Source organism: Notothenia rossii (assembly GCF_949606895.1).
Source record: "Notothenia rossii genome assembly, chromosome: 12".
Lineage (NCBI taxonomy): Eukaryota > Metazoa > Chordata > Actinopteri > Perciformes > Nototheniidae > Notothenia > Notothenia rossii.
In genome coordinates, this window is record NC_136911.1 from 15,939,985 (window position 1) to 15,951,009 (window position 11,025).

Sequence of the window (11,025 nt, forward strand, 5' to 3'; positions counted from 1 at the left end):
ACTACTCTGTCATACTATTATTTAAAAATGACACATTTTGAATGCTATTGAGAATGATGGACTGACTTGACACAGCTCCTTAAGCTTCAGTCTTTCCTTTTTGATTTCAGAACCCAAACCAAAAGCCTGTCATCCTGAGGAAGAGACGCCAGAGGATAAAGATTGAAGTCAACTGGGAGCTTTTCTACTACAGGTACAACATGTCCCAATAAAGACACCAAGCCATAATCCAGCTATGTTGAGACCCCATTGTCTGGATAACTTTTGTGGTGCTCGTCCTGATTTGATTATACTCAAGAGTGCAGAGTCTATGCAATTAGGGATGTGCCTCTGTATGCTAAAGAGACTTCCAAAACGCTGTTGCCGCATCTTCTTTATTTTGACTTTACACCTGTTTGGCTTGGGTACACTTTCTTTGGCCTTTGAGCCTTCCAAATCTAAATGCCTCTTCTCAAGATTCCAGCACGACCACGCACGGTCTAACCTCATCTGGAACCTGAGGACGAGAGAGGAGCTGCGGGACGCTCTGGAGGGGGAGATGCGCTCCTTCAGCGTGGACCGTGAGCTCGGCAGTGCCACCGTCATCTCCTGGAACCACCAGGAGTTTGAGGTTTGTGCTCGGATGGGATCTTTTACTCACTGTTGCCTGGGCAATGATTTGATTATAACCAATAACATCTTTAACACACTAGAGTTTTAGGCCCCACCAGTGATACTTGAATCCCACAAAGAAAGACAGTGTTATTTCTTAAACGAATACATATAAAGACACACTTTGCTCACATTATATGTTTTTATGTGCAGGTGAAATACGAGTGCCTTTCAGATGAGATAAAGATCGGGGATTATTACCTGCGTCTGCTGCTTGAGGAGGATGAAAATGACGAATCAAATGCCATCAAGAGATCGTAAGACTACAAAACAACAACCTACTGCACTATTATGTTCAGTCAGTTCAGAATCCAAATAGATGATTCATGCTTCTCCCTCTCTTTGTTCTCAGATACGAGTTCTTCAATGAACTCTACCACCGCTTTCTGCTCACACCCAAAGTATCCATGAAGTGCCTGTGCCTGCAGGCGCTCGCTATAGTCTACGCAAAGTGCTTTGAGGAGATCGGCCCCTTCACAGACACTAAATACATTGTGGGCATGCTGGATCGAGTAAGTACAAACTGGAACAGCAGGATCTGATTTGTTAAATGTCTTTGAATGAATCCGCAAATCTAAAATACACTTTTGTTGTTATAGTGCACAGACAAACTGGAAAGAGACAGAATCATCATCTTCCTCAACAAACTCATTCTGAACAAGGTAAGCTATTAAGAGCAACAGTGCCTTTTTTTTTAATTGCCTTTTTATTCAACCCACCTTTCAATCTCTCTGTCAATAATTCATTTTTTGATCTGCAGAAAAATGTGAAGGAGGTGATGGACTCAAATGGAGTGCGTATATTGGTGGATCTGCTCACCATGGCTCATCTGCATACCAGCAGAGCTACTGTACCCCTCCAGGTAAAAACATGGCTTCTGATATTATATGAAAATAATGTCTCTTTTGATTCAGTAAATTACACATGACGCTAGACTTATTTAATCTGTGCGGCGTGTCCAACTGAGGGCGTTTTTTATTTCCACAGAGCAACGTTCTGGAGGCATCACCAGACATGAAGAGGGAGAGTGAGAAAGAGTGGTACTTTGGGAACGCAGACAAAGAAAGAAGGGGACCATTCAGTTTTGAGGAGGTATGGCATCTGTCAAGCACAGGCATTTCTCAAATGTTATTTGAAGTCCTGCTAAGACCGGCGTAGCAAAATATGATAACGCATAGATAGAAATGTCCCTCTTAAAAAATATATTCATTGCATTCTTCAGTTATTGATATGTTATTTTCATTTGATTGGTCTTTAGCAGGTACTTTTTTTTACAGAAACCACCCCATACTCATCTGTATTTTTTGTTTAACTTCTCCAGATGCAGGAGTTCTGGAGCACAGGAGTCCTGACAGCGAAGACACGCTGCTGGGCTCAGGGGATGGACGGCTGGCGCCCCCTGCAGGCCATCCCACAGCTAAAGTGGTGCCTCCTGGCCACCGGACAGGCGGTGATGAACGAGTCCGACCTGGCTACACTTATCCTTAACATGCTCATCACCATGTGTTCGTACTACCCCAGCAGGTGTGTAGAGCAGACAACTCTTTTGGGGTATCTAGAAAAAACCTCTTCTCCTTTTTGGAAATGTCTCTTGTATGGTATCATAAAAAGCAATAGCATTCTACTAAGTATTGTAGTTTGCTTATTGATTTTTTTATTTTAACTTTGACCTGTGACTATACCTGTTTCTTTCTCAGGGACCAAGATAATGCCATTATCCGACCTTTGCCTAAGATCAAGAGGATGATCAGTGACAATGCTTGCCTCCCTCACATTGTTCAGGTATCTTCATAGTAATCAAAGCTTTTTTTCCATCTTGACAAAGTTGTCGTTTCCACTTGTTGTATCTTAATTGAATAGAACTCCATGTTGATTATCTCAATGTATTTCTTTGTCTACTCCAGCTGCTCCTGACCTTTGACCCAATCCTGGTGGAAAAGGTGGCTAACGTTCTGTACCTGGTGATGCAGGACAACCCCAATCTGCAGCGCCTCTATCTTACTGGGATCTTCTTCTTCATCATGATGTACACAGGCTCCAACGTGCTTCCTGTAGCAAGGTGAAAACACACACATCAGCGCTAAAAAGCTAATGTTTAAAAGGTCTTTTTTGAGATATTTTGTCTATATTTAGAACTGTCATAGACTCATGATGACTGCCAGTTAAATGTGTGCTTTTCCTTTATAATCCTAATTATTCAATTGGCTTTTTGTTTCTTGGCGTCTAGAAAACCTCTTTTGAGTAATGTCGATGCATTATAAAATAAGAAAGACATCAGCACTAGTAATATGCAATGATGATATTGACCGAGAGACATTCCTTTGTTTCTTAAAGGTTCCTGAAGTACACTCATCTGAAACAAGCCTTCAAATCAGAGGAGGTCAATCCGACTTATTTTCAAACATTTTAACATAATAATGTACTGAGTGTATATTTTGAATCTAACCTCTGTGGTTTCTCCCATTAGTCTAAGGGTACGGACATAGTCCAACGTAGTGTTCTGGGCCCGGTGCTGCCCGAGGCCATGGTGTGTTATCTGGAGAACTACGAGGCGGAGCGCTTCTCAGAGATATTCCTTGGAGAGTTTGATACCCCTGAAGCCATCTGGAGCAGCGAGATGAGGTCGGGATCTGTCTCTATTGTGTCCAATTAGTGTCTTTTGAAAGTCAATGTAGAAGATATTTAGAAGTGCAGCAGTTAAAGTCAACTTGTGGTTTAAAGAAATGTCATTAGTTTGTGTTTTAACTCTCTGTTTCAGACGGTTGATGATTGAAAAGATAGCTGGACACATAGCTGACTTCAGCCCCAGGCTGCAGAGCAACACGCGGGCTCTCTACCAGTACTGCCCCATCCCAGTGGTCAACTTCCCTCAGCTGGACAACGAGCTCTTCTGCAACATCTACTACCTCAGGCATCTGTGTGACACTATCCGCTTCCCCAACTGGCCCATTCGAGATGCGGTATGTTCCTAATTGTTCTCATTTATTCAAGCTTCTACATCCTTATCAAAGTCCTGCTTGTCTAAAAAAGGCTTCTTTAAAACTATGATCCCCCTCTGTTAATCCTTCAGGTGAAGCTGCTAAAAGACACTCTTGAAGCCTGGAAGAGGGAGGTGGAGAAAAAGCCTCCCTCTATGTCTGTAGATGATGCATTTGAAGTCCTCAACCTCCCCAAAGGACAGGGACCGTGAGTCCACTTTGATTAGTCTTTTATCCTAAATTATCTTAATTGTTTAGTAACAACAAATGTAGATGCTGTTGTTGAATTATGTGGATTGAAACACTTGGACTAAAAAAAAAGTTGTAATTTTTTTTGTCAGGCACGAGGAGAGTAAAATCAGGAAAGCTTACTTCAGGCTGGCGCAGAAGTACCATCCAGACAAGAACCCCGAGGGCAGAGTAAGTACTTCAATCATTACTGACATGATTCATTTGCAAGGGTCTACATACGGTAGCTACATCCACATATTTATTTTTTTCAAATCTTTCAGGACATGTTTGAGAAAGTCAACAAAGCCTACGAGTTCCTTTGCACAAAGTCTGCCCGAATCCTGGACGGCCCCGACCCAGAAAACATCATCCTCATCCTCAAAGCTCAGAGCATCCTGTTCAACCGGCACAAACAAGGTATGCAGATAGGTTGAATAGGAGTGAATGTGTGTCATTGTGGTTAGAGATTTTTAATGAACACCCTTATTATTGTCTCTAAACAGAGCTGGAACCTTACAAATACGCGGGTTACCCCATGCTCATCAAAACAATTACCATGGAAACAGAGGATGAGCAACTCTTCTCCAAAACCTCCCCTCTCCTCCCGGCTGCTGCTGAACTGGCCTTCCACACCGTCAACTGCTCGGCTCTGAATGCAGAGGAGCTGCGCCGAGACAGCGGCATAGAGGTATACACACAAATCATTAAATATCAACCAATCTAAATGAAACATTGTGAGGAAATGTGATTTAAATAAAAAATGTATTGTTTCCTTTTTTCAAATCAGGTGTTGCTGGAGGCTCTCTCTCGATGTGTTGGTGTATTGACAGCATCCAGCAAGCATGATGACATGGCTGTTCTGGTAAATGACCCATTATTAACCTGTAGGGACATTCCTTTTCAGAGATGAGTGCTCTATTGCTTATAACTTGTTTTCAATACTTGTGCCACAGGTGTGCGGGCACATCTGCAAGTGCTACAGTGTAGCAGCCCAGTTTGAGGAATGCAGGGAAAAGATTGTGGAAATGCCAAATATCATCAGGGACCTCTGTCACATCTTGTTCTATGGAAAGGTGAGGACCCGCAACCACGATGTCTATTTGACATTGACACGATTATTTTGTATCCATTAAGGATTTCCTCTTTTGCTTGACTAAAGATAAAAAAAACATACTGAAAGTGCATTATCTGCACAACCAATTCATCCATTCAAGTATTTTAATAATTTATCCATAAAGTTGTCTACGAGTAAAATAAATAAGCTTTATTTTTCCGCCATTACCTGTTGCAGTCATCCTTATTTCTTGTTTGTGGTCGCAGTTTTTGCAAGTTATTTAGAAATATATGTGAATGCTACACCTAGGATGTTAGTTTCAGCTTTTTAATGTTCTCCCCTTTGTTTCCTCTCAGGGTCTCCCAAAAACCGCCGCCCTGGCTGTACAGTGCGTGAGCTCCTTCGCGGTGGATTACTTCCTGCAGACACACCTGTACCATGCCGGCGTGCTCTGGCACCTGCTGGTCCGCCTCTTCAACTACGACTACACCCTGGAGGAGAGCGGCGTGCAGACCAGCCAGGACTCAAACCAGCAGGAGGTCGCTAACAGCCTGGCCAAGCTCAGCATGGTGGCCCTCAGCCGTCTGGGAGGCTACGCCCAGCCCCCCCCCACCACTGATGGGGACAATCCTGTTTCAGAGACTAATGGCATCGAGGGAACCCCTCCGGAGAACCCCACCATCCGCAAGAGCTTAGCAGCCATGCTGTCACCGTACATCTCAAGGAAGCTGGGAACAGGATCTCCTGCTGAGGTATGTTGCGCAGGTGGAGGTCAATGTTTTACATTCATAATCCCCAACACCATGCTGAGCGCCACATGTTGTGCTTGTAGGTCTTGAAGCTGCTGAATAGCAACTCAGAGAACCCGTATCTGATCTGGAACAACGGAACACGAGCCGAGCTGCTGGAGTTCCTGGAGATTCAACAGGAGGGGAACATCAAGAGGGTATGAACATCATATAAAACCATACCTTTATATTAGTATATAGATATTATTCATACACTTTGTCAAAGTAAAAAAAAAGTAGTTATTCATGTTTTTGTCTATGGTCTGTTTATAGGGAGAGAATGATAAAAGCTTTGGAGCAGAGTTTCTGTTCACTGATCACAGCAAGGAGCTGATAGTCGGGGAGATATTTGTCCGGGTCTACAATGAACAACCAACTTATCCTCTTGAGGTGAGTGTAACAACAAGATAGTACAATAAAAACATTTAAGTTGCTTTTATTGATTGTTTATTGTCTGATTTCTATGCATATTGACCGCAGTGTTGACTAAAAGCTTGTTTTAAGTGTCTTTTATTTGTCCCATTTTATTGTCTATTTGGTTTATTTATCCTTTCAAATGGACTTTAAAGCTTTAATAATGCTATAATGTGTTCCCATGTCTCTTTTCTCCAGTTCCCTAAAGTATTTGCAGCCAGTCTTCTGGACTACGTGGGCTCTCAGGCTCAGTACCTCCACACTCTGCTGGCCATGAGTCAGAGTAATAAGGTAGAGTCGCAGCAGCATGCTGAGAGGCTGCGTTTCGCTGAGATGGCTTTAGAGGCTCTCCGCAATGTCATCAAGAACAACCCAGGTGAGATATCACCCTTCTTCAACTTCCACTTTGTCTGTGTATGAAAAACAATGTTTTTGCCTGGGATGTCTCACCATAAGTTTTTTTCTAAGCAGTTATCTATGTATGATTTCAGGTTCGGAGTCAGAGTGCATCGGCCATTTCAAACTGCTCTTCTCTTTGTTGCGGGTTCACGGAGCGGGCAGAGTACAGCAGCTCGTTTTGGAGGTACAGGATCTTAGTCCTGCTGATGTCTAAAAACTGTAGTTCCTAGTGTCTTTGCAGTTCACTCATTCTGGTTTCTTTTGCAGGTTGTGAATACAGTCACGTCAAACCAAGAATGCGTGAGCAACATTGCTGAGTCGCTGGTGTTGTCCAACCTTTTGTTGCTGCTGCACTCACTCCCCTCCAGTAAGAACATTTTAAATCAGAAAACAAGTCACCGGCTTGCAATCTGTGCTCCTTGTTGCCTCCTTTTACTTATTGCAGTGTCTGTGGACTAAAATGTGTATTTTTATCACAATTTAGGCAGGCAAATGGTGCTGGAAACCCTGTATGCACTGACTTCCAACACAAAAATAGTCAAAGAGGCTATGGCCAAAGGTCAGTGTTATTATATTTTTTTCCGTCCCACATTTATGTAGATTTTACACAAACAGATGCTCATGTTCATCTGTTTGCTCTCCAGGTGCTCTGATCTACTTGCTTGACCTCTTCTGTAACTGCACACATCCGCAAGTACGCACACAGACTGCAGAGCTCTTCTCCAAGATGACTTCAGATAAGCTAGTGGGGCCAAAGGTAAGACTAGACGAATACAAATAGAAAGAAATAAAAAGATAAATAACTGTCCTGTCCTCCTTGCGTTATATTGCATCGTCATGTATTCTATTCTCTGCCAGGTGCGTCTGACGCTGATCCGTTTCCTTCCCGGTGTGTTCATGGACGCCATGCGAGACAACGCCGAGGCAGCAGTGCACATATTCGAGGGAACGCACGAGAACCCTGAGCTCATCTGGAATGACAACTCAAGGGAGAAAGTGTCGACAACTGTCCGGGAGATGATGCTTGAGTATGATATATGCCCAATTCAATACCTTATTTTAAAAGTATCCAGCTGAGTAGTCTGAAGTGTGATAAGTCTTAAATATTGGAGTACCCTAACTGTCCAATATGATGCTTAATATCATCTTTTTTTCATATTCTTTTATTTTCCAGCCACTTTAAACAGCAGAAGGATAATCCTGATGTTAACTGGAAAGTAAGTGCAATAATATATCACTAACATTAAATCCCTGATATGTTGTGTGTGATTTTTCTTTGTGATCTTACATTCTTTGTTTGTATGCTTAGTTGCCTGAGGACTTCACAGTGGCTTATGGAGCAGGGCAGGGCGAGCTAGAAGTTGGTGGAGTCTTCCTGCGCATCTTTATTGCTCAGCCCGGCTGGGTGCTGCGCAAGCCTCGAGAGTTCCTGGTGTCCCTCCTGGAGACCCTGACTGAGCTGCTGGAGAAAAACAACCCCAATGTAAGATGTGTTACTTTACAGAGAAACACAAACCGTATTTGATGATTCTACAACTTCTTACACCTGCAATTTCCCTTCTTCCTGTCATCTCTGGTCTCTTACAGGGTGAGGCCCTGGAGACAGTTACCATGGCAGCAGTGTGTCTGTTCAGCGCGCAGAGCCAGCTGGCTGACCAGGTTCCTCCTCTGGGACACCTGCCTCGCGTCCTGGCATCACTGAGCCACAAGAACAACGCCGTGCCCAAGAGCTCCATCCGCCTCATACATGCTCTATCAGACAATGAGGTGAGGAGACAAACACAAATAGGGGGGGAGGGGGGGAGCTGCAGCGAGCCGTTTAGTGGAGAAAGTGAATACTGCTGAATACACATACTTTACAGAGATGCTGTGTGCGAAACCAATGTGGGTTTGGAAAATTGCACAGTATTTTTCTATTTTAGTATACCTCAACAAAGGAATTATGATCAGTGGAAATGGCCATGACATGTGACCTTTAATATTTGCCAACAAATAATTTATTGTGTAGTTTGTCTCCTTTCTGTACTATGGCGCACTTAAATTGCTAACCACAGCTGTCTTGTTTTGTGTAGCTGTGTGTACGCTCTATGGCCGCTCTGGAGACCATCGGCCCCCTCATGGCGGGGATGAAAGCCCGGGCAGACATGGCTGGATTAGCTTGTGAAGCTCTCAACCGCATGTTCCAGAAAGAGCAGACAGAACTAGTGGCCCAGGTAAACCCCTCCACCATTGTTATTTATTTATTTTGTTTGGTCAGTTATGTTTGACAGTTTAAAATGAATGAATAATGTATTTTATGAATGAACAGGCTCTCAGAGTGGAGCTGGTCCCGTACCTCCTGAGGCTCCTGGAAGGAATCGGCTTGGAGACGTTGGATAACCCCTCCGCTACAAAGGCTCAGATAGTAAAGGCTCTCAAGTCCATGACTCGCAGTCTGCAGTATGGAGAACAGGTATGATAGGAGTACATGAACAGCAGGATTATTAAATAAAAGTACTGGACAATTAGTGCTGCTAATTGTTGAATTGACATCATGCTGTTTCTTAATCTTATTTACCTCTTTGCCAATCGCTGCTCTGCAGGTGAATGAGATTCTTGCCAAGTCCTCAGTGTGGAGTGCCTTCAAAGACCAGAAACACGATCTATTCATCTCAGAGTCTCAGACCGCAGGCTACCTGACCGGTAAAGTATTTCCATTTACTTTGCCTGATATTAAAACACTCAGCACACTCACAACACCTTACATTTGATTAACAAGCTTGGCTGTTAAATAGATTTTTCTGTCAGTGTCTAAAAGGTAAGTCTCTACTGCCTTGCTCTGAGCTGATGTTGAGCCTTAATGCTTTGCTTTATCCTAAAAACGACCTTGTGGCTGCCTCCTCACTTAAACCCAGAGACCCTTTCTGTCTCCACAACCTATAACTTCCTGGCTCTGCCCTCCCTGTCCTGTTTATCCTCCACGTTTCCTCCTCAGGGGTATCCACTCCTTCTCTCCTGGCCGCCAGTAGCCCACTGCGAGGTGGGCTCTAGACTCCTAAGCTGGGCCCTCACAGCCCTCCTCTCTCTTGCTCTGATGCAGGTAGACCTTGACCTACTGCCATCCCTTGCCTCTTTACCTCCATCTTGACCCACACTTCATTTTCCATTCCCACCTTTCCATATTCAGTACTAAATGTAATTCCCTAACACCTTCCCTTCCATCTCCATCCACCAGCTCATATCCATCAACTCAAGTTCCAGGAAATTAACAGAACTGACATTGAGTCAATGTAGTGACCACTTCTCCATACATAGAGTAGTCTTAAGAACATCATTGTAGCTAACCATTAGCTATCCCTCCAGGTCACACCTGCACTGAATCTCTCTTCCTGTCACCTGTAGGTCCAGGAGTAGCAGGCTACCTTACAGCAGGAACTGGAACAACGGTAATGCCCAACGTCCCACCCCCTGTGGACAACGACAGTGGAGACCAAAGCTGATGGACACACCTCACAGTCACGCTCAGGCACCCAGACTGCCCTGCAGCTACACGGACGCAGCTCAGAGAAGGACTGTCCAGCTCCCCGACGAGGGGACGGAGAGAGAGAAAGCCGGAGGAGAGCAGGCCGTCATTGACCGTCACCAAAATCTCTGCAACACCTCCTCCAGAATCACTCTCCTCTCCCCTTGCAAAGGGCACTCAAGTCTTCATGAACACTTTTGAAATTGTTTTAACTGATGACCACATTTGTTTTGTTTCTGTGCTTCTTTTCTTGTTTCTTCCAATGACACGCAAAAGAGTTTACTTTTTGTATGAATATATTTTTTACTCCAGATTTTTTTTTTCCCCATGAGAAAGACATAGGGAGACTGAGGCGTATTCTAGGTTAACTGTCTCTTCTCTATTATCTTAATCCTCTTTGTCATATCCTAATTGGCTATACTTACCCTAAATTATGATCAAAGGATGCTTGGCCTTGTTTGAGACGCATTTGTGCACAGGACCTATCCACCTCTTACATTAACATGGCATTTACTAGTCTGTATAATGGGTTCTCAAATGGAAAATCTAAATCATGTGTGTATGATTTCTCTGCCTTGAGTGATGCTGACGTCTTGTCTGGTTTGGTCAGGTCCAGTTCGATCCACTCTTACAAAGTTGACACAAATCTACTCTCCAAAGGTCCAGCCTCTTATTCCTCCAAACTTAATTCATAGTTCATTCTGCTCTCTCTCTGAAGGCTACACTTTCTGCCTCACATTTTTTAAAGTAATTCTCCTTCCCCCTCAGAAAGCAAAAAGCACTAGAATATTTATAAGTGAATAATAACCACCGGAAATGAGCTTCTGCTAAGACATTACGAATGACAGTGACTGATTATGAATCTGTGAAAGACTAGTGCAATTTGTGAAATGTTCAATGTAATATTACGTATATAATTTCTATATTGAATGTACATTCAAAAAAAAAAAAAAAATCTGTCGCACTTGTACATAAAATTTTAAGAATAAAAGGGAACCCACAGTGTTA

The 11,025-nt window shown here is 43.4% G+C and overlaps 1 protein-coding gene across 5 annotated transcripts in view; it reads left to right on the plus strand.

The window, feature by feature from the left end:
• Positions 1-11,025, plus strand: part of dnajc13 (DnaJ heat shock protein family (Hsp40) member C13) — a gene marked incomplete at its 5' end in the record, with an annotated part of 33,167 nt that extends 22,142 nt beyond the window's left edge. For 4 of the 5 annotated variants that reach the window (XM_079661967.1, XM_079661965.1, XM_079661966.1 and 1 more), the window contains 35 exons: positions 111-193; positions 457-610; positions 805-908; positions 1,004-1,163; positions 1,251-1,313; positions 1,412-1,513; positions 1,639-1,743; positions 1,973-2,175; positions 2,349-2,433; positions 2,556-2,710; positions 2,986-3,031; positions 3,119-3,273; positions 3,410-3,611; positions 3,722-3,837; positions 3,971-4,049; positions 4,142-4,277; positions 4,364-4,548; positions 4,648-4,722; positions 4,814-4,933; positions 5,271-5,666; positions 5,747-5,860; positions 5,976-6,092; positions 6,315-6,492; positions 6,608-6,699; positions 6,783-6,882; positions 7,000-7,074; positions 7,160-7,272; positions 7,374-7,543; positions 7,690-7,732; positions 7,825-7,998; positions 8,103-8,282; positions 8,588-8,728; positions 8,824-8,967; positions 9,098-9,197; positions 9,897-11,025. In XM_079661967.1, the coding sequence (XP_079518093.1) occupies positions 111-193; positions 457-610; positions 805-908; positions 1,004-1,163; positions 1,251-1,313; positions 1,412-1,513; positions 1,639-1,743; positions 1,973-2,175; positions 2,349-2,433; positions 2,556-2,710; positions 2,986-3,031; positions 3,119-3,273; positions 3,410-3,611; positions 3,722-3,837; positions 3,971-4,049; positions 4,142-4,277; positions 4,364-4,548; positions 4,648-4,722; positions 4,814-4,933; positions 5,271-5,666; positions 5,747-5,860; positions 5,976-6,092; positions 6,315-6,492; positions 6,608-6,699; positions 6,783-6,882; positions 7,000-7,074; positions 7,160-7,272; positions 7,374-7,543; positions 7,690-7,732; positions 7,825-7,998; positions 8,103-8,282; positions 8,588-8,728; positions 8,824-8,967; positions 9,098-9,197; positions 9,897-9,994 (4,563 nt within the window). In that variant the 3' untranslated portion in view covers positions 9,995-11,025. Of the gene's footprint in view, positions 1-110; positions 194-456; positions 611-804; positions 909-1,003; positions 1,164-1,250; positions 1,314-1,411; positions 1,514-1,638; positions 1,744-1,972; positions 2,176-2,348; positions 2,434-2,555; positions 2,711-2,985; positions 3,032-3,118; positions 3,274-3,409; positions 3,612-3,721; positions 3,838-3,970; positions 4,050-4,141; positions 4,278-4,363; positions 4,549-4,647; positions 4,723-4,813; positions 4,934-5,270; positions 5,667-5,746; positions 5,861-5,975; positions 6,093-6,314; positions 6,493-6,607; positions 6,700-6,782; positions 6,883-6,999; positions 7,075-7,159; positions 7,273-7,373; positions 7,544-7,689; positions 7,733-7,824; positions 7,999-8,102; positions 8,283-8,587; positions 8,729-8,823; positions 8,968-9,097; positions 9,198-9,489; positions 9,595-9,896 lie in introns of all 5 variants that reach the window. The other variant, XM_079661968.1, reaches the window with a different exon arrangement.